The 21,414-nt window shown below is 50.9% G+C and overlaps 1 protein-coding gene across 6 annotated transcripts in view; it reads right to left on the reverse strand.

Annotated features, from left to right (window-relative positions):
* The window catches only part of DCAF6 (DDB1 and CUL4 associated factor 6), a 2,172,363-nt gene that overhangs the window by 1,083,912 nt on the left and 1,067,037 nt on the right, over positions 1-21,414 (reverse strand). For all 6 annotated transcript variants that reach the window (XM_069636466.1, XM_069636467.1, XM_069636464.1 and 3 more), the window contains one exon: positions 16,481-16,574. In XM_069636466.1, coding sequence (XP_069492567.1) covers positions 16,481-16,574 — 94 coding nt within the window. The remainder of the gene's footprint in view (positions 1-16,480; positions 16,575-21,414) is intronic.

Raw genomic sequence — 21,414 nt, forward strand, 5'->3', positions numbered from 1 at the left:
CGTGTGCCAGTCCAGCTTTGGCCAGCGTCAGCAGGTACGGCAGAACTTGGGGGGCCGTAATCCGTAGAGGGTTAATCTTCTGTGCGTGGCACCAGACAGAGAACCTCTTCCATTTGTGTCCGTAGCATTTAAGAGTCGAGGATGCCCTGGCCTTTGCAAGAACCTCTCTGCAGTCGGCCGGTATGTCGTATCCTCCAAACTCTAGCGCTGCAGGAGCCAGGCCTGCAAGTTCAGCGATTTCGGGTCGTGGTGGAGGATGGCGCCTCCTTCCCTGGAGAGCAGATCCGCGTCCACCGGCAGCTTGATTGGCGGGGACGCTGACAAGTCCAGAAGGTCCGGGAACCATATCTGCCTCGGCCACGCAGGTGCGACGAGGATCATCCTGCACCGTGACCTCTTGAACTGGTTGACGAGCCGGATTAGCAGTGGCAAAGGAGGGAACGCGTAGAGGAACAGGCCCTCCCAGGGGAACGAGAAAGCATCGCCCATGCTCCTCGCCTGGGGAAACCTGCTGGCGAACCTCCGGCACTTGGAGTTCGTCGCCGTCGCGAACAGGTCGATCTGGGGTGTGCCCCACCGTCGGAAGAGGCGATCCACTAGATCCTGCCGTAGTTCCCACTCGTGGCACGAGCGCAGCTCCCTGCTGAGTGAGTCGGCGATGGTGTTTTTTATCCCTGCCAGATGAAACGGCACCAGAAACATCCCTTGGGCGACTGCCCAATGCCACAGGTCCTGCGCCTCCTTGGACAGTGCTGGGGACCTGGTTCCGCCCTGTTTTCTGATGTAAAACATGGTGGTGGTGTTGTCGGTGAAGATCCTCACCACCTTGCCCTTGAGGGACGGAAGGAAGGACCTGAGGGCCCAAAACACTGCACGGAGCTCCAGGACGTTGATATGTAAGGATTTCTCCGTCGGGAGCCAAAGGCCCCTTGCGTGCAGATTTTCGGTGTGCGCTCCCCACCCTTCCAGGGAGGCATCCGTGGTCACTGTCTCCTGGTGGGCTGGGGTCTGGAAGTCCATGCCCGCCGTCAGATGCGCGCGGGTGCCCCACCACCGGATCGCTCGTCGGAAACTCTCCTCGAGTGTGATCCTTTCCTCGAAGCTGCCCGTCGTTTGGATCCAGCGCGCGTCCAGGAACTCCTGCAACGGGCGCATCCGGAGCCTGCACATGGGAATGAGGTAGATGCAGGAAGACATCATTCCGAGGAGGGACTTGATGGACCTCACCTTGGCCGCGTCGGCCACCAACATCCGCTGCACCTTGCCCAGGATGGTCCTGGTCCTCTCCTCCGACGGGGAGGCCAGAAGGGACACTGTGTTGAGCCTCGCTCCCAGAAACAGAGCGTCTTGCGCGGGTACCAGGTGGGATTTGGCGTAGTTCACGGAGAATCCCAGGTCCGTGAGAAGTTGGACGGTCCTTGCCGTGTGAACCACGGCGAGTTCCCTCGTCTTGGCTCGGATGAGCCAGTCGTCCAGGTAGGGGTAGATGTGGATCCCCTCGCGGCGCAGCTGCGCCGCCACCGGTGCGAGGCACTTGGTGAACACCCTGGGTGCCGACGGTAGACCGAAGGGGAGGGCTTTGAACTGGTAATGAGGCCCTTGGACCACAAACCTGAGGAATTTTCGGTGCCCCTTTAGGATGGGAATATGGAAGTAGGCATCCTCCAAATCCAACGACGACAGGAAGTCTCCTTCCTCCAGGAGAAGTTGAGGGACGTGAAGTTCTTTCCTGGCCACGGGGGGGACGCGCGGACACCTTCTTTGAAACTCGAGCGCTTGGCCCCGGGCCAAGGCGTCCAGCACCCAACGGTCGGTGGAGATGGACTCCCACACGCTGACGAAGCTCGCCAGCCGGCCTCCCACCGGGGTGCTTCGGTGGGGGCCCGACCCCACGGCCGGTTCAATCCTGCTTGGCCGAGGCTTTGCCGCCTTGACCTCCTTGGCGACGACGGCGGGGTCCGCCAGACTTGCCTCGTCCTCTGTAGGCCTCCTGAGACGACGAGCGGGCCGCTTGACGGTAGGTGGAGAAACCGCCGCCGGAACCTTTGGAGGCGCCCTTGCCTCCGCTGCTCCGAAAGGGCGTCCGTCGTTGTTGCAGAACTCCCAGGGCCCGGGCCGTCTCAGTGTCCGCTTTAATGGCCTGAAGGGAATCGTCCACTGTTTTGCCAAACAGGTTGTTCCCATCGAAGGGCATGTCCAGGACTCTGGTCTGAACGTCTTGACGGAAGTCCGTAGCCTTGAGCCATCCACGCCGCCTAAGGCAAACGCCGTTGCCCAACTGGCGGAACCCAGTGTCGGCGATATCCGTCGCAACGGTAATGGCGTGGTCCGAAGCCACCTCACCTTCCTGCAGGATCTCCAGGGCCTCTGTCCTCTTGTCGTCCGGCAGGAAGTCCAGCAGGGGAGCCAGTTTGTACCAGAGCTCCCTGTCGTAGCGGGCCACGATAGCCAAGGCGTTGGCCGCTTTAATCGTCGTCGCTGCCGACGAGATGACTCTGCGTCCCATAGCGTCCAATTTCTTTCCCTCACCGTCCGGTGGGGAAGTCGATGTGGAGGCCGCACCCCCCCCCCCGCTTTCTTCCTGGCCGCCGCTGAGACGACGGAGTCCGGGGTAGGCTGCGCCCGGAGGCACAGGGGGGCCGTGTCCGGGACCCGGTACTTCTTCTCGTACCGGTCTCTTCTAGCTGGCGTCATGGAAGGGTTCTTGAGGAGGGTTAGGCCCTCATCCCAAATGTCGTCCAATAGAGGCACTGAGAGGACCGTCTTCCTCTTGGCCTCGCGTCGCTGATAAAGGAAACCTTCCTTCTTCTTCTCCTCAGGGCATAGTTGAAAAAGCTCGGATGCCCTGGAGATCATGGAGTGGAACGATCCAATCTCGTCGGGCGGAGAAGCCCTGGTGGGAGGAGACGACGGTACATCCTCGTCGTATACCTCGTCGTCCGTACCCGTCGCTGCCGTGTCAGTCCCCGTATCATCCCCTCGGGTGGACGGGGAGGAGGGCTGGAAGGGGCGCGACGGCTGAAAAGGAGGCGGAGGGTGGATCCTTCTTTTCTTGGTAGGGGGAACACCAGAAGGTCCCGGTTCTGGGTCCCCCGACGGGAGAGGTTCCGTCGGCAACGGTAGTCTCGTCCTTATCTCTGAGCATAAGGACTGTATAGCCAACAAAATGGCCGCCGAGTTGTCTCGCGGCGCTGGCAGAGGGGAATCCGACGGGCGATCAGGGGCCCCGTCGGTACCCTCGACGATGTCGTCGTCACCTGCGTCGGGATCCATCCCGACGGGTCGGTCTTCTTCCACGCCGAGGCCGTCGCTTAAGACTTCGACCAGCTCCTCCTCCGAGGTTGAGGCCGAATCTACGACGGCGCCCTGCCCCCCCTTTTCCTTCCCCACGGGGGATTTCACGGGGGTCCTATCGATGGGCACAAAAGATGACTTCCTCCGAGGTGGCAGGGAGACTCTGAGCCCAGAGGTCGCCACCACTGGTGTAGCCTGCACAGGCTGAGCCAGGGCCGCCGCGACAGTTTCGATAGAGGGCTTGGCCGGATGGATTAAGGCCTTCACCACCTTAGGTGCGCTCACCGCCTTATCCTTGAGGGGGGGGGACACCGTCTCGCTCCCCCTCCGATGGGGCCTTCGAGCTCGACCGGGGCCTCTCCAGGAGCTTCGCCGGGTGCTCGGCCTTCCTCTTACCCGACCCAGAGCGTTGGCTCGTGGTTGATGGTGCCGGGGAGGGTGCGCCCTGCCTGGCGCCCGTAGAGCCCGACCGTTCGGCGCTCCCGGTGCCAGCGGACTCGCGGTGCTTGGCCTTATGTTGGACCCCCGTCGCCGGGGCGTCCTCAAAGGTCTTAGAAGACCGCTCAGATTTCTTCTTCTTCTTCTCGCTGGACGGGCTCTTCCCTTCTAGCCAGTTGGCGAGACGTTGATGGCGGTCCTTCATGGTCCGCTCCGACATGTTGCCGCAAAACGCACAGTCCTTCTCCACGTGCGTCTTGTCCTCATGTAGGCAGTAGAGACAAAAGGAGTGTTCGTCCTCCTTGAAGACGTTCTGCAGCTGGCATCCAGGGCAGACCCTGAACAGCTTTCCGGGCGTCGAGCTTCCCTTCTCCTGGGCCATGACCGGGCCTGAGAAACTTCTGGAGTCCTCCAAAAGCGTAGCTCGACGAATCTTCACCTTTGAGGGGCGCAGACGAATCCGACACGGGTCCCCGTTGATCGGATAGATAGTCGGTGGAGCTTGAGGCTCTTTTGACCGAAAAAACGAGTTTTGAGAAAAAAAACGTGAAAAAATTAGCACTAACGCTCGAGAGCAATAGCACGAGGATCCCAACACATGAACGTGCGGTAAAAATCTGAAGATGGCTGCCAGAGGCGGTGCTTAGGTAGAGGGCAGTCATTGGCTGTGGTCAGTATGACGCAGAGACCAGTGATTGGTTATTACTACGAAAGACAGATCAGAAACGAAACTGATACTGGTTTTTTCTTTACCGAGGATTCCCAGCCTGACGACGGGGAATATTCATGAGCATGTGAATCCATGCCAGACCCCATGCTGGAGAACAAGAGTTACAGGTAAGTAACTTGTACCTTCTCCAGCATGGGGTCTTGCATGGATTCACATGCTCATGAATACGATTACACAGCTGTGGATATACACAACCATGGGAGGTGGCAGGGCTCACAGAAGCAATACACTTACCCCTGCAACAGATTCACCTCAAACAAATAGGTTGCATAGCACCACTCCTCCATGGAATCCCTGTCGACAGTAGAATTTCGTGAAGGTGTGGGTCGACCCCCACGTAGCAGCCCTGGAGATGTCGCGCAGGGGAAAACCACAAAGAAACGCTGTTGTTGATGTGATGGCTCTGGTGGAGTGGGGTCTTGGCCGATCTGGAAGCGATCTGTTGGACAGATGATGGCAATGCATGATACAGCTGGAGAGTCTTCTCGTGTCCCACAGGTCCAAAACTGACAAAAAGCAGAGACATCTTCCAAGAGTCTTTTGTGCATGCCACACAGAATTTCAGAGCACGAGCAACGTCCAGCAAATGCAATGCACTTTCGGCAGGCGAAGACGGGTTTGTGAAGAAAACTGGTAGAACCAAAGGCTTGTTGAGATGAAAGTCAACAGAACCTTTGGCATGATGGTAGGATGAGTTTGCAGAACCACTTTAGTGCTGTCGAAGGACAAATACGGCTGCTTACAGGAGAGGGTTTGTATCTCCCGACCCGCCTGAGTTGATAGCCACCAGGAAGGAGGTCTTCCACGGTGTGCAGTCAAAAAGTCGAAAACATTATGTCGAAAAACATTATGTCGAAGAAAAAAAAAGTCGAAAAAAAAAAATCGAATGTTTTATTTTTTAATTATGTTTATTTTGGGTTCCGGGAGTAAAAAAAAAAAGGGGGGGCGTTTGGGGGGCGAACCCCCCCATTTCGAACAAAAATCAATAAAAAAATAGAAATTTTTTTTTGAATTTTTTTCTCGACATTATGACTTTTGACATAATGTCATTCGATTTTATCACTATAAACCGTCTTCCACGACAGAAACTTTAAAGGGGAACGATGCACTGGTTCGAATTGAGGCCCCATGAACGTAGACAGAACCACATTTAGTTCCCGAGCCAGGGCGGAGCCCTTACTGGCAGGAAAGTCCTGAAGAGACCCCGGAGGAACTCCTTAACGAGCCTGTGCGACCAGAGCGGTAGTTTGCCTGGAGCCCGTGTACACTGGGATATGCCGGCCAGGTGGACCTTGATAGATGCATGGACAAGACCAGTCTTAGCCAGCGAGAGCAGGTACGGAAGGAGCAGCGGAGCAGTGACACGCAGCAGTGTAATCTTCTGTACCCAGCAACATACTGTGAAGCAATTCCACATATGGCTTTAGCAAGTTAATGTAGAGGGGTCTTGGCCAGGATCTTCTTGCATTCGAAGGGCAGCGAATAGTGTGCAATTTCTAAGGTTGCAGGAGTCAGGCCGTGAGGTTTAGTGATTCCGGGTCGTGGTGCAGGATTGATCGTCCTTCTCTGGAGAGGAGGTCAGGAAGTGGAGGCAGTTGGATGGCCGTAAGCACAGACAGATGGAGAAGGTCTTCGTACCAGATCTGCCCCAGCCACGCCGGCGCGTCGAAGATCATCCTGCAGTGGCAATGTCCGAGTGTGTTGATCACATGTAGCAGAACCGGAAGGTCGAACGGAAAAGCCCCTGCCAGGGGGACGAGAAGGCATCCCCCCAAACTCTTCGGCTGAGAAAATCTGCTGGCAAACATTCGACACTTGGATATGGCAGCCGTCGCAATGAGGTTGATCTGAGCAAGGTCCCACTCACTGAAGAGGCACACGCTTGTGCTTGCTGAAGATCCCATTCGTGGAAGGACCTTAACACCCTGCTGAGAGACACCTCTACTAGATAAACGCTTATCTGCGGCAAGAAATGCTACCGGGGCAAAAACACACTTAGCACCCGAGATACCCAGAGCGAGTTGGGGGCAAATATCACAGGATATATGTTGGTTGGGCAGGCAGAATCGAAGAACACATATAGACAGGAATTCAAGCGTCAAAGGGCCGAAGCCAAAGTCAAGTGACACCGGGTGCCTGTTGTCGAGGATCACAAAGTCGGACAGTTCGAGATTCAACGTTGCCAAGAGTACTTTGATATTGTCAATGTTCGGAAGCAAAAGTTATAAGAAGGAGGGAAAAGTAAGGACACGCCTTAAAGTAGAAGAAAGGTGTCCAGTTAAAGGGTCGAAAGCAAAAGGGTCAAATGCAATAGGGTATAGTGCATTCGACCGAAAACCAAAGGATCGAAAACATTTTTAAAATATATATCTTTTTTTTTGCTCTAGTGTAGCTTTAAAAGGGTTTTTTTACCCCAAAAACAGGGGTTTAGGGCCCCCCCAAAATAAATTTTAAAAAAAAATGTGATCCTTTTTTTCCGTCGAATTGATTGGCCTCTTTTGTCATTCAACCCTTTTTTTCCATCCTTTGACCTATAACCGTAGAGAAATAGGGATTTCACCCAAAATTCCTCAAACCGGACACAGTACCTTTCTCAAAGAACGAAGCTGGTGCCACGGCAGTTGTTCCTGTTGGTTTCCTGCAGACCCACGCTTTCTTGCAGCTTCAGCATGAAGAAGGACGATGAGGGGGTCCGCACCACACAGGGATGAGGCCGGCAGCAGCGACAATGAATAAAAGGTGCGCTCCTTAAAACAGGAGAGGCTCGTGGGGCGTGGCTTGGAGCTGACGCGATGCGGTCGCTCCTCTAAAAGCCACCCGTGGATAGCCCGCTGCTATGGCTAAATATATGCGGTTCATGTGGCCCAAATGATCCACCGACCCCAGCTATGACGAACGGAACCGATGGGGCACAAGCGGCTCGAGGATGAACAGCTGATGCAGGAGCACTACGCTCGGAATCACCGTCCGAATCCCGGCACCCCACGCCACGCAGGGACTCCAAGATGGCAGGCACGCGTATGAGCGCATATGCAGCTGGGAAACAGCGGTGAACCTCCCCATAACTCGCATGCCGGATAAGACGAACATCCAGGCGGGGGACACGGACCGGGTCCGTCTGCCTGCGGGGGGCTGCCCAGACCCAGGAGGAACCAGCTACACGAAACCCGTCCCGGAGGAGGTGAGACGGCGAAGACGACCGTACTAAAGCATGGCGGGTGATCCCTTGCGGTGGGATCGCCGGCTGATGCGGACTGCCTGAGAGGAAAACCCGCCGCCCGCTCCCGAGGGGGCTTGTGGGCGGGCTCCATCTCCGGAGGGAGACATCGGAGGAGGCCGCCTTAGAGCTACGTTGGTGGTCCCTTGTGGCTGGGGGAGAGTGAGGCCTGCTGGTCGTGAAGCCCCCGGCGGCACCCACGCGCTGGTTGGCACCTTCCACATTGCTCCTGTGGCCACGTGAGGGACTGGAGCCATCGCCGGTGCCCTAATCGGGGGTGCTCTCGCGGCCTTGTCTGGCCCCTGCTTTGTGTTCCCTCCCCCCTCTCTTCCTCCTGGGGCGCCCCGGCCCACACCACTCTGCAGCTAGACCTCCCCCCCCTGCCTGGCGGACGGGGGTCGCCGTGGGCCGCGCTAGTGGCTCCTCTGTTGCACAATCAGCACCCGCCTGGAAATTCTGCGCCATCCCAAAGGGACCCAGACACGAATTAAAGGTAGGCCTGGCCCGCATGCTCCTCTCCCTGAACTTTTCCTGGGGTGCCCCGGCCCACGACCCTGCTCCCCACGGAATAAGCATATAACCCGCATGGGTAGCACACCTTAGCCTCTTGCGGGTCTCTGGGGGTATTTGGGAGGCTCCCGCAGCAGTTCGCCTTCACTGTTGCGGTGCTCCTTGCGGCCACTGTCCCGCCACCAACAAGCAACGCAATGTCCAAGCTACAGAAATCCACCAAGACCTCGGATATAGCAACGATGTTAATGTCATCCGACAAAGCGTAGAAACAGGACCGTTGCCAATCAGCTTCACGGGAATCTCTAGATAACAAGGGACCCTTAGCGACCAAAGAAGATATCCGTGAATTTATGGCTGACATCAAATCAGAATTCCAGTCTTGTATGACGTAACTTACTACCAAGCTAGAGAGCATGGACAAAAGGGTCTCGGAGGTGGAACAGAGGTTGAGGATCGCAACCAAGACCATACCTCCCCCCTTACCGAGGTCCAGCGCTCCATTAAACTTCTGCAAGATAAATGCGACATCCTAGAATACAAGCAGGAGGACCTGGAAAATAGGGCCCGGCGCAACAACCTCTGGATTCGGGGGGTTCCTGCCTCTATCCCAGACAAGGGGTTGGCTGAATACGTGGGCCTCTTCTTTCAGACTCTCCTCCCCGACCTTGAAGACTCGCAGCTTCTCCTAGACCGCACCCACAGACTGAGCCCCCGTCGCGGAGTGGAGTCAGACGGCCCGCCAGATGTCATCACCAGGGTGCACTTTTTTACCACGAAAGAAGCCATCTCGGCAATAAGCCGCTCCAAAGATGAGATCACATTCCAGGGGGCCTCCCTCCAGATTTATCAAGATCTATCTCCTCTTACTCTCCAGAAGAGGCAAGCCCTCCGCCCGTTAACCACTCTTCTTCAAGCTCAAAAAATCTGTTACAGATGGCTCTTCCCCACAGCCTTGCATTTCTCCTACAAGGGCTCACTAAGGGCCACCTGGAAGATGCTGAAAACATCTTGCACCCAGACGCCTCCAGGCCTTCGCCTTCACCGGCCACAGAGGCGACGGCTGACTCGGACCCTGTGGCCTCGCCTAATCCCACACAAAATTCCTTGTCGAGAGTCCTGAGATTCCGGAAGAGCAAATAGCCGGGCATGGTCCCACGATGGAGCCACCGGCGCTTTCCACCCTGGCTCACCGGCCCGGCACCTTAGAGCCGATCAGCACCCACAGGAACACACATCATTCCACGGTTCATGCCCAGTTCCAAGGCACAATCCACTTATGAGTCCTTGGAACGATCCATTTAGACTATTTGTAACTTTGGCCATGTTGGCTACACACTGTTATATGGCCCCATTGGCCAGGGGGAGTTCTAGACCCATAAAAGGTCAGCCATCCCCAGTTAAATCTCGGACCTCCCATTGGCGGTCCGAGCAAAAACCCCAAAGGCAGGTTAATGAATGGCCACACACTCCGCGACATGATGGCTGATCCTTCTACATCTTCCCCCCTTCCTCAGAACTTGTCGGCGACGCCGGAGCTGGTCCCGGAACATCAGATTCTGAGATTTGTCTCCCTGAATGTTAAGGGTATGAATTCACTTGCTAAATGCAAGTCCATCCTACAGAAACTTCCGAATGACAGTGCGGCAGTAGCTATGCTACAGGAGACCCACCTACTGCGGGCAGACCAAGGCTCCCGAAACTTTCCGAAACAACTTTTTGCATCTGGGAACTCCAAGAGCGGGGGCACGGCAATTCTATTTGGGAAGGGGCTGAACCCTCAAATTCTGGACTCTATGGGCTGCCCGGAGGGGCAGTTTATGGCAGTGAAATGTTTGCTGCTGGGACAATTATACTCCGTAATCTCAGTATACGTGCCAAACTCGGGCCAGGTGCTTTTCTATGAATCGCTAAGTACGACTCTCTCACCCTTCCTGGAGGGCCAGATAGTGATTGGTGGTGATTTCAATGGGGTCCCGGACCCCATAAAAGACAAGTCGCACCCGCCCTCTGCCGGGGACCTCGCGATCGCCTTGGCTCTCCTGCAATTATTCAGAACTCTGGGGGTAGTGGATTCATGGAGGGTACTCCACCCGTCCGAAAAAGATTTTTCCTTCTATTCTTATGTTCACAGAACGTTCTCCAGGATAGACCTTCTCCTAAAATCCCCGCAAATCTTCACGTTCACCAACGATGTGACAATTGGCCCCAGAATCTTGTCTGACCACGCCCCGGTAACCCTGGAAATCCAAGTACAGGGACCACCTAATCCCCAACAGCGCATATGGACGCTATATGACCCGATTCTTAACGAGATGCCACTCAGGGACGCGATCGCGACCACGGTCGACAACTTCTTTAAGGAGAACCCTAGCGAAGACACCTCCTCTGCCAACAACTGGGACGCAATGAAGGCAGTGGTGCGGGGGGGAACTGATTGCGCAGGGAGTGGCCTATCACAGGCATAAACGACAAACTCGCCAGAGCCTAGAGGAAGAACTTGAAAAAGCAGAAAGGACCCATAAGGAGAAGGGCTGGACCCCCAAAACTCAGCAAGCTATCTGGATAGCGCAAAAAAAGATCGAGGCCCACTATGCTGAACATACTGCCCACCAAATGGTAAAACCCAAACAGTATTACTATGCTAAGAACAACAAAGCAAACAAATTACTGGTGGCCAAACTTGCCAAGGCGAAGAGGAATAACACGATTGTGGGCCTACGGGATCAACACGGCAAAATCCAATATGCTGGCCAAGACAAACTATGGCTTGCGACGGCCCACCTGACCCAGTTGATGACCGCCCCCGGTACGGGACATGAAAGAACAGAGGGAATACCTACGGAAAGCAGCGCTTTCCTGACTAAAAAGAGCGGCGTATGATGCTCTGGAGGTGCCGATCACCAACGAGGAAGTGGACGAGGCGATAAAAGCCCTCCTCGGTTGGATATACAACTTGGTTTTATAAGATCTTCAAACCTCAATTACTAGCACCTCTGGTACTGCTGTTTAATTTGTTCAGGGCCACGGGCACTATAACCCAGTCCATGCAAGAGTCAAATACTGTTTTGCTGCCTGAACCAGGGATCGATCCGAAGAACCCGGCATCATATAGACCCATCGCCCTGATCAATATAAATGCTAATATATACTCTAAAATTCTAGCAACTCGACTGTCCCAGTATCTGGCGGAGATAGTCGGCGCTAATCAGAGTGGCTTCCTCAAACACCGCTCCACGGCCGACAATATCCGTAGGGCCTTGGACCTGGTGGAACTTGCCTCCCGGGAGTTGGTGCTTCTGGTCCTGGATGCAATCAAGGCATTCGACAAAGTAGACTTGACTTTTATGAGGCTCACCCTCGAGGCCATTGGATTTGGCCCAGAATTCTGCACTATGACAATGGCTAACTATAATGCGCCCAAAACCCTTCTCAGAGTCAATGGCACCCTTTCCTCCCCCATCAGCCTAACCTGCGGAACCAGACAAGGATGTCCACTGTCACCGCTCCTCTTCGCACTAATTATGGGGCCGTTCAATCAACGGATCAGGCTGAACCCAGCAACCAAAGGCTTCCAATCGGGCACAGCGCACCATAAGGTGGCCCTCTATAGAGACCATGTTCTTTTGACTGTCACGGATCCCCGCTCCTCCCTCCCTCAGGCCCTGGCTGAGATAGCGAGCTATGGAAAGGTCACGAGTTTCACCATCAACTTCCAAAAGTCAGCGGCCATGGTGGGGGGGGGGTCTGTCCCCGGAAGACCGAGAGGCCCTGATCCCGCTGTGCCCAGTAGAGTGGACGACCAGGGGAATCAGCTACTTGGGAGTCCAGATCCCAGCTAACCCAAGCGAGATCTATCGGGCTAACTTCCCTCCACTGTTCGCGGACCTAGAGGCAGACTTAAAGCGCTGGACGGCACAAGAGATCTTGCTAATGGGCCGTATCACAGCCTGTAAAATGAACTTGTTACCGAGATTCCTTTACGCTTGTTCTTCACTTCCGGTACCGATTCCGGCGCCAGCCCTCCAAAACTTACAGAAGAAAATGCTGCAGTTTATTTGGAGGGGGAAAAAAGCCAGAATCCCTAGGTCCACGATGCTGGGCAACGCAAAGCTCGGTGGCCTCGGGGTCCCAGACCTACAGAAATACCAGTTGGCGGCTCAACTGGCCTGTATTCAATCGTGGCAGATACTTACTAACTGCCCCGGATGGGTGGAGCTTGAACAGGCGTAGCTACCACTCCCACTACGCTTTCTACCACATATCGCTCCTCCAGAACGGCGACGGTGGCAGGAACTTCTGGCGACCACCAAACATATCATCTCAGTCTGGGACAAAGCGTTGAAACAAAAGAGGATCCCGGCGGGACTCAGCCCCCTCTCCCCAGTGTTTATGAACCCGACCTTCTCACCTGGACTGTCTACCCGGAACTTTAGGCCCTGGATTGCGGGAGGCCTGGAGACCCTAGGGCAACTCTTCGAAGGGGGCCAACCCTGTACCTTTGAGCGCTGTAAAGAACTCTTTAAGATTCAAGAACAGGATAGATTCACGTACATCCAGCTGCACCACTGGTGCACTCATCCACAGACCTGCCAGGCAACTACCCGCCCCCCCCCCCAACACAGCTATTGAACTGACTCTTAATGAGCTCCCGCTCCAAGGGAGAATCTCTACTCTTTACTAACACCTCCAAACTGATTTTCTAATTTCCAAGACCCGGTATGTGGCCCAATGGGAAGCGGACTTGGGCATCCTATTGAGGACCAACATTGGGTTGATATCTGGTCCCGGGCCCACACCTCCTCATCTTGCATCACGAATAGAGAATGCGCCTACAAGATCCTCCTGCGTTGGTATTACCCTCTCCTAAGACTCCATCACATGAATCCCACACTCGACCCACAATGCTGGAGACAATGCGGCCAAATAGGCTCCTTCTTCCATATGTGGTGGTCCTGCCCCAAGACTCAAGCCTTTTGGAAACAATGCCTAGCAACGATTGCAGACATTACTCAGGTACGGCTGCCCCTAGACCCCGAACCCATCCTCCTAGGAGCGGCGATTCCTGGAATCTACCCAAGGTCTGGACCTAAAGCCAAACTGTTATCCCAATGCTTGCTGGCGGGCAGGAACGTGATAGAGCGCACCTGGAAAACGGCGGAAGGTCCTCTTATGCCCTTCTGGTGGGTAAAAATCTGGGACATCTTGATCGCTGAAAAGGTGACAGCTGCCGGGGCAGGCCTTCTACACCGCTTTCATAATATTTGGGGTCCGGTCTTAGACTTTGACCAAAACTTCCCAGCCCTGACATTCAAACCCCAATTAGGCAGGAGAACTGTACAAGTTGGGGATCCCCAGCGGGGATGGGAAGAAGGAATTTAAGACCTGGGGGAGGAGTCAAATTGAGTTGTTTTATGCCTCATGTCGCGAATGCTTAACTATGTATTGTTATAACCTGCCTGTTCAAAATAAACATATTTAAAAAAAAAAAAAAAACAGGAGAGGCTCTTCAGGTGGCTATGCAGACCACTACAGCAGTGTGCAGCGATTTCGACCACGAAGGTGACCTCTGGCTGAAGAAGATGAGCTGGTTATCCCCACCAGGCTCAAGGGAAGAAGACTCCAGACTGGATCTCCTCTTAGTCGTTGAAGGGTAGATAGCTCAGGACTGCAGCAGGCCTTCACCGGTACAGGGTAGTTGCAGCAATCTACCTCTCCTCCACTTCTCGTCGGTTCCTTGTAGTTCCAGTGGCGACTCTCTGACTTCCAGCCCAAGAGACCTGCCTTTTATGCGAAAATCCCCCATTCACACAGCCCGCTGTCAATCACCCAGCAGGGGGGGGTTGTCCAGCCCGGACAACCACCTTGCCCAATCATGACAAAGTGCGACTTGGGTTTCTCCTAGGATACCCTGTGCAGGAGGTGACTACACCCCTCCCTTACATTCAGCCCACCTAGACACCCAGGCGGCTTGAGGAAGGCTTCTAGGTAGAAGCCCGCCAAAAGACAGTGAACAAAGAAGGCAAACCTGGTTTGCCACGCAAAGTAAAACACAAGAAGGAGTTTAACAAAAAGAAATGGCGAATAAACCGCACTGGAGCCAAACGAAAAAAGGATTTGGTCAAGCGGGTTTAAGTTTGAGGCTAACACAATAGCCTACAATATTACCACGGTTATATAAGATAACCGCAGTAGAAATTTAGGGTAGATACCACTGCCACCAGCCATGGCTAAATGTTAAGAGCGAAAACAATGCTCTAGGAGGTACAAATAAAAAGAGTTAAGAGTTAACCCTTCCAGCACTCCATGTAAGATGGTGTGTACTGGATCTGTGGTTAAATTTGACTAAGTAAAGGTAATGGTAACTTTACCCTTTTCTGGGGGACAGTAGTCACCTCAGAAATGGAGTCGGTGGGAAGTCTTAATGACAGCCCTGTGTCAATGCACTTAAGGTGCTGTGTGACACACACAAGAAGGGGCTACTGAAGTGGTGTACTCAAGAGCTCACAATCTTAAAAACAGGTAAAAGGCACATAGCAAAATAGGTGTAAGAGTGGGGGAAAAGCTCACACTCTTACCAAGTGGAAAGAAATAACTCCAGAGATCCAGCAAAGCTGCTGAGGGACTCACTAGGTAAGGGAAATAAGCCATAGAATGAGAATTCTCCCTAACACTGCCCGAGCTATCTGATTAGTATATCAAAATGTGGGCAATTTTGATTATTGAGAAGATAACATACGTTCACACTGGATGTTACCTTTATTTTTCCATATCTGGGTATTTCATCTCATGCATGTGAAATGACAAAATAAAGAGCTTATGTGCCTAACTCAGTTGCAGGCTTTGGGATCATTGGACCTGATGAAAGAAGCAGTCATACATCTCTGCACTCTTTCTCTTTTGCGAACTCAAGGCTTGTCAGCTATGTCTTATTCTTTTAGTATTTTAAACAATTTGTTAAAGTACTTTATCTGTGAACCCACTTTGGAAGATATATTTTGGAGGAGTTTGGGGACAATCTTGTATAGAGTTATGCAGCACGGTAGGGGAATACAGCTATTGTCATTTTGCAAATGTGATCTTTTCATTGGCTCGGTTAAATCAATAAAAAGATTACAATTACAATATACACCTGTTAAGGGAGAACCTTCACGTGGTATAAATTATATTGGAATTAACTAACCACTTTGTAACAGAAATGTGAGATTCCTTGCCATTGCTCACAATGTATTCTCCTTACTGTTGATTACACTACCTTTCCCACACAATTATGCTCCCCTCTAGTCGACACAAGACCCTTCCACCTCACCTACTCTGCCACACCGCTTCCACACAGACCCAGCTTCTTGGCTCTCTGAAGCAGCTAGGTCTGCATGTGGTGCCTCATGATACTACAATTAACAGAGGAGAACCAACAGATGATATTAAATGTACAGCCAGCATTGCTGAGGCGGTAGTGGTGGAGCATGAGGCATTGGCAAAAGAATATGCTGCACGACCAGAAGGTTCTATTGGCAGTGCACATAATTAAAGCCTCTGACGTTCTGGGAGGTTGTCAAGGATGAAACCCAACATCGCAGTTAGAAATAGAACCGCAGTCAGGTCTGAAGATAGAAGTAAAATTGCAGAAGCAGCACCTAAATATAGTTAGTCGGTTCACATCCTTAACCGGACAGTGGACATGAGAACTTTAAGGATACAACTCAAGAATGGGGCAATTGTTAAGGATTCAAAGAGTAATTACTGAGAAGTTCCCCTGTGCATGTATATACACGATTTACATATGCCATAGATAGAGATGGTTTACATGCTATGTTATAGAGTAAAATAAATTGTGTAACAGTAGGAACTCATCTGAACTTTGTCTAGTATTTGGAACCAAGGTTAAACAAACTCAGTAAACTTTTTGGCAAAAAATAATTTCATTCATTGTTATGATGAATTGCTTGGATTGGAAAAGGTTTGTATTTAAATGTTTTATGAATGAATTGTATTATGTTCGTGTTTTATAAGGAATATTTGGCTGAATTGTGTAAGATTTTTTTATTTTAAACAGCACACAATAACACTTTATTAAAAAAACATTACTAGCACATAAACCAATTATTTATCATAACAATTTTGAACCTGTACACACTTTGCCATAATATTGCTAGTTTCCAAGAGTTTCATACATCTACAGACACTAGTGCCCACAGAAAGAATAGGATTCAGGAAGCAGAGTACATACAACACAAAGGAAGGAGGGATTGGGACTCATCATTCAATCAAGACAATTGAAATCACCATACCTTCTCTATCTCGTTCACTCTCCGGCCTTGCTCTTGGCCCTGTATCTGACCAATCTCCTCGAAGTCTGAGACGTTTAACAGGTGGCTGCCGTAACTACAAAGAAAAATAAATAAGCTACTAACGGTTTCTGCCTCCCCACCTTTATGTCTATGAAAACAAATATAATGATCCAGTACATTTATGAAATATTTGAGCAAGAGTATATATATAAAAAAAAAAACGAATCGCTTTTGAGCTAAACAAATTTCCTTGAATGCAAAAATGCACACAGACAAGATATGTTCCCTCCTCGATGGAAACGTTAAAATAAATGAATTCCCATTTAATCTGCAAAATCAGCAGAACAAGTGGCTGTCAACATGAAAATCACAGTGGTCAATCTTCAATCGTGATTTAAGCGCCACACACTCCAGATCCTTGCCTACTTATTACTGTGCTTGTTAGACTTATTGGTTAAACATTTTAGCATGGTAACATCCCTTGTGGATGCTGGTCTATGCATATATGTTGTAACCTTAGTAAGTGCCTACTGGCAAACCCTATGAAAAATACACTTTGAAGCCAAACCTTGTTTCTGCGTGGAGTGGATGCAGTACAGATGTGGCCAATATGGTCATAGCACTGCCAGCCTCCAAGTTCCAGGGCTGAGTGGCCATGACCATATAAGACTAGTATGTGCCTAAATGTCTCGATATAAGGTTAAACCTACGTCTGGAGAGTTTGCATAAGAAGAATCCCACAAAGATGCAATGCGGTGGGGGTTCCACTGATTGACTGAACGCCAAATTGTTTCAATTAACCTAACTATGGAGGACAGCTCAGGTACAACGGTTTTGTCTTAGAAACAATAAAGCGCTGAGCAGCACAGGTTCAATGCCCGGTCCCACGCTTAGAGACTGGAGTGCTGCTAGAAGAGCAGTATGAAAAAAGAAGTTGATTTAAAAACAAACAAGAAACAATTTGGCAGTAACATGGGACGCTGAAACATGCCCCAATTATGACAAACACATTAATGTTCTGCTACCTATAAGTGTGGAGCTTTTGGTCTTTGACCTGAAGAACAGGCTTGAGAAAGCCCTATTGGAACCTGCAATCTTCCACTCCCCTGCTGATGGCTAACCTCTGCCCATTGACTGTGGTAACCACTCTTCATTCTATCAGGAAGAGACCAGGGATAGTGCTCACTTCTTTGACTTGGCGGACTGAGTTTGTTGCAAGCCTCAATCCTTGTGCCCTGTCTAACTGTTGTTAGACCCGGTCAATCCTATTGACAACTGCACACCCTGAAGAGGAGCCCTTGGTGGAGGCCAAAAGAGGAAATAAGCAATTAATATTTATGGTAGATTCAAGTGCAACTAAATCATGCATTATGGAGGGGAACTTTCCATTATCAGGTAAAACTCTTGACATGCAGGGATTCTCTGGGGCTATTTCTACGGTTCCATACACTGAGGAGCTGGATATACAAGTGGGAGGGAAGGTAGTACAAGCCATCTTGTTATATTGGGTAGAGATCTGCTCAGTAAACTAAATGTAACTTTATCATTCACAGATCAAGGGGTAGTGTGTTCCACTCCAAGGATGTGTGTATCTTGTGCAATGGTAATCAATGCAATAGCAAGGGAGTCAGTAGTTTGTGGTGTTCCTGTGGTCCCAGACATATTTTTCTATGGTATCACGGTATTAGTAAAAGCAGTGCCTCAAATTGCAACAAAATGTTGGTGAGTGCCCACAGATTTTATTTTCCAACCCATGGTGTCACCCGAGATGGTGGCAGGGACAATATTGTCATTAGATTTGCAAGGACTAGTAGTGTCAGACAAAAGAGTAGTACTGATTGGAACAGACCAGGATGGGTACGAGTGCCGCACAGTACTATGTGTAGACCCGACAGTACAATTGAAGGAAATGACTGTTGAGGAGTTATTTGAGGACAATGAGCAAATTGGGGAGATCATTTTGGAAATCTGCATCCCCTGTGATATCATGATGCAGTCTAGTAAGGTACAGTGCCCCCTAATGGCAGTGGTGACCCAGTCTTTATTTTTTGAGGAGGACATGCAATATGTGCCAGCACAATTATGGACTATTAATCCACATGATGTTGGGTTACTGAGAGATGTGACCCCATTACAGGTTACATTGAAGTCAGGAGCAGTACTACCGAGGGGACGGCAGTACCCGTTGTCAAGGGAAGCACAGGAAGGGATAAAAAGGCAGTATTCAGGCTCTATTAGAGCAAGGGATCATTGTGCCATCCACGTCCCTGTGTAATACCGCCATACACCCAGTCAAGAAAGCAACAGGGGGTAGCTGGAGGATGATCCAGGATCTACGTCCTCTTAATGACGTGGTGCAGAAGGAGTTTCAAGTAGTTCCAAATCCGGCGACAATCCAATGTAGCATTCCCAAGACAGCGATATATTTCACAGTGATGGATATGAAGAATGCGTTCTTCTCAATCCCACTTCACCCTGGTTCATGATATATCACTGCATTTACGCATGGTCAACAGCATTTTGAGCACACGAGATTGCCTCAAGGGTACTGTGGAAGTCCCAGTATTTTCAATAGAGTACTGCATGCCGACTTGGGGAATATTCAGGTGCCTAGCACAAGCATCCACTACGTGGAAGATCTGCTGGTATGAAAATGAGTAATAGTGCAGGACGGATTCTGTTGCATTATTGCGATTGCCGGCTCACAAAGGGTACAAGGCAGATGAAAAGAAGCTACAATAATGGCAACAGGAGGTACTACACTTGGGACAATTTATTTCTGCAAACAGGAAAATAAAATTGCCAGATAGGGCAACAGCAGTACACGCCACCCCGAGGACCAGTACTGTTAAGGAAATGCAGCAGTTTTTGGGCTTAGGTAATTATTGTAGGGCATGGATCCTAGACTATGCTGCGTACACAGATCTGCTGTTACAAAGTCTCAGAGAAGGACATAAGACAAAAAATGGTAAATTGGAATGGACTGAAGAAATGACTAGAGAATTTTAGGACTTGAAAGAAGCCATTTGTACATCCGATGTTTTAGCAACTCCGGATTATACACAGGAGTTTAATTTATTGTCCCACTCTGATGGCAGTGTTGACCCACAAGAGCACAATGGGCCACAAGCCATTGGCCTATTATAGTGGGACGCTCGACTCAATCATGCCGGGACAGTTTGTGTGCGAACAAGCACTCGCAGGGGCTGCATTAGCAACAGAGAAAAGTTCCACGATTGGCAAGGGGTGCTCTGTTACCTTGTTTGTGGAACATTCACTCTTTGCTAATTTGGAAAGATATAAATCGACTTTGACAACTCAGAGATCCTCTCCATATGAGGTTATAATATTCAAACCGCATATTCGTGAATCCCGCCACATTTTTGACAGAGGCATCCACTGATGATGACCTGAAAATGCATTACTGTGCTGCATACTAGGGTGAAGAGGGAGGTAAATCTAAAGCTAGAGGCAGTGCATTGACAGAAGGAGAGACACTATATGTTGATGGGTCATCAATAATTGACCAGGAGACGGGACAGAGGCACAGAGGGGCGGCAGTGGTGCGCGGTAAAGGGGGAGGCATGAATTCTGATCATGAAAAAATTACCTATGCATTAGTCAGCTCAGGCAGCGGAACTTGTCACTCTCATTGAGGCATCGGAGAGCAGATGGCTCTCCAGTGCAGCATGCAAGGCTGTTTGAAGAACTGATTGAAGCCTTATCATGGCACTCTGCTGTGGCAGTCGTCAAATGCGCTGCCCATACTAATGCCACAGAAGAAATCTCTAAGGGCAACGCAGCTGCAGACCAAGTTGGCAGCCTATCTCCCAGATGCAATGTTAACAGAGTTTACAGTGACCACCCCTGTAGAGAGCGAGACCACAGTTCCATACACAGCATTACCGATATCATAGATTATAGAGTTGCAAGGGAAGGTGCCTGAGGAGGAAAAAGAGCTATGGTTGTGTAAGGGATGCAAACAGTCTCCAACTGATCTATTGCAGAGGCAGGAGAGTTTGGGAAGGTGGTGATGCCCCAAGAATTACTCTGTGGCATTTGAGCAACTCCATTTCCCCTCCCACAGCTCCAAACAACATATTGTGGCAGATGTTCAGGAGGACTGGTTTGTGCCAAACCTCCAGGAGAGCATTTCAGAAAAAGCAATACACTGTCTGACATGCCAAAGTTTCAGCACAGGGATGACATTGCGGACATTAAGCGGTACATTACCTCGCCCTAGGAGGCCGTTCTGTGAACTGCATATAGATTATGCAGATATGGGGGAAGGTGCAATGGATATAGGTACCTTATTGTCGTGGTTTGCCCCTTTTCAAGGAGGGTGGAGGCGGGACCATGTGCACACCCAGATGCAAAGTGTGCAGCACGGTTCCTGGTCAGAGAGGTGTTTCCTTGATGGGGCGTGTGTGAAGTATTGAGGTCAGATGATGGCACACATTTCTTCAAAGTGCTATTTCAGCATGTTGCGGTGCTATTGCGCATAAACCATTGAATGTGCTCAATTTACCACCATCAGGCTAATGGCGTTATGGAGAGGATCATGGGGCTATTGAAAAGTAAACGGTCAAAATTGTGTTCCACACTGAAGAAAAACTGAGTGCACTGTTTGCCCTTGGCCCTTTTCAGTTTACGCACATAGCCTAGTAAGGACCACCATTTGACACCACATGAAATAATCAGAGGCAGGCGCATACAGACCCCCATAAACCCTGTGAGGAACGCGTCAGATGCACATCAAGCAGCGACAGTAATAGGAGAGGAATTTAGGGAATATTTAACAGCACTAACACGTGCTATCAAATATATCTCTCGACAGATTGAGCCACCCAGGAGAGAAGGACACGACACACCGGAAGGGGCAGCAACTGCAAACATATCTGCCACAAGCGGACCATTATTACCTGGGGAGATCT

This window comes from Ambystoma mexicanum, chromosome 7p (assembly GCF_040938575.1).
Source record: "Ambystoma mexicanum isolate Mex_15411 chromosome 7p, UKY_AmexF1_1, whole genome shotgun sequence".
NCBI lineage: Eukaryota > Metazoa > Chordata > Amphibia > Caudata > Ambystomatidae > Ambystoma > Ambystoma mexicanum.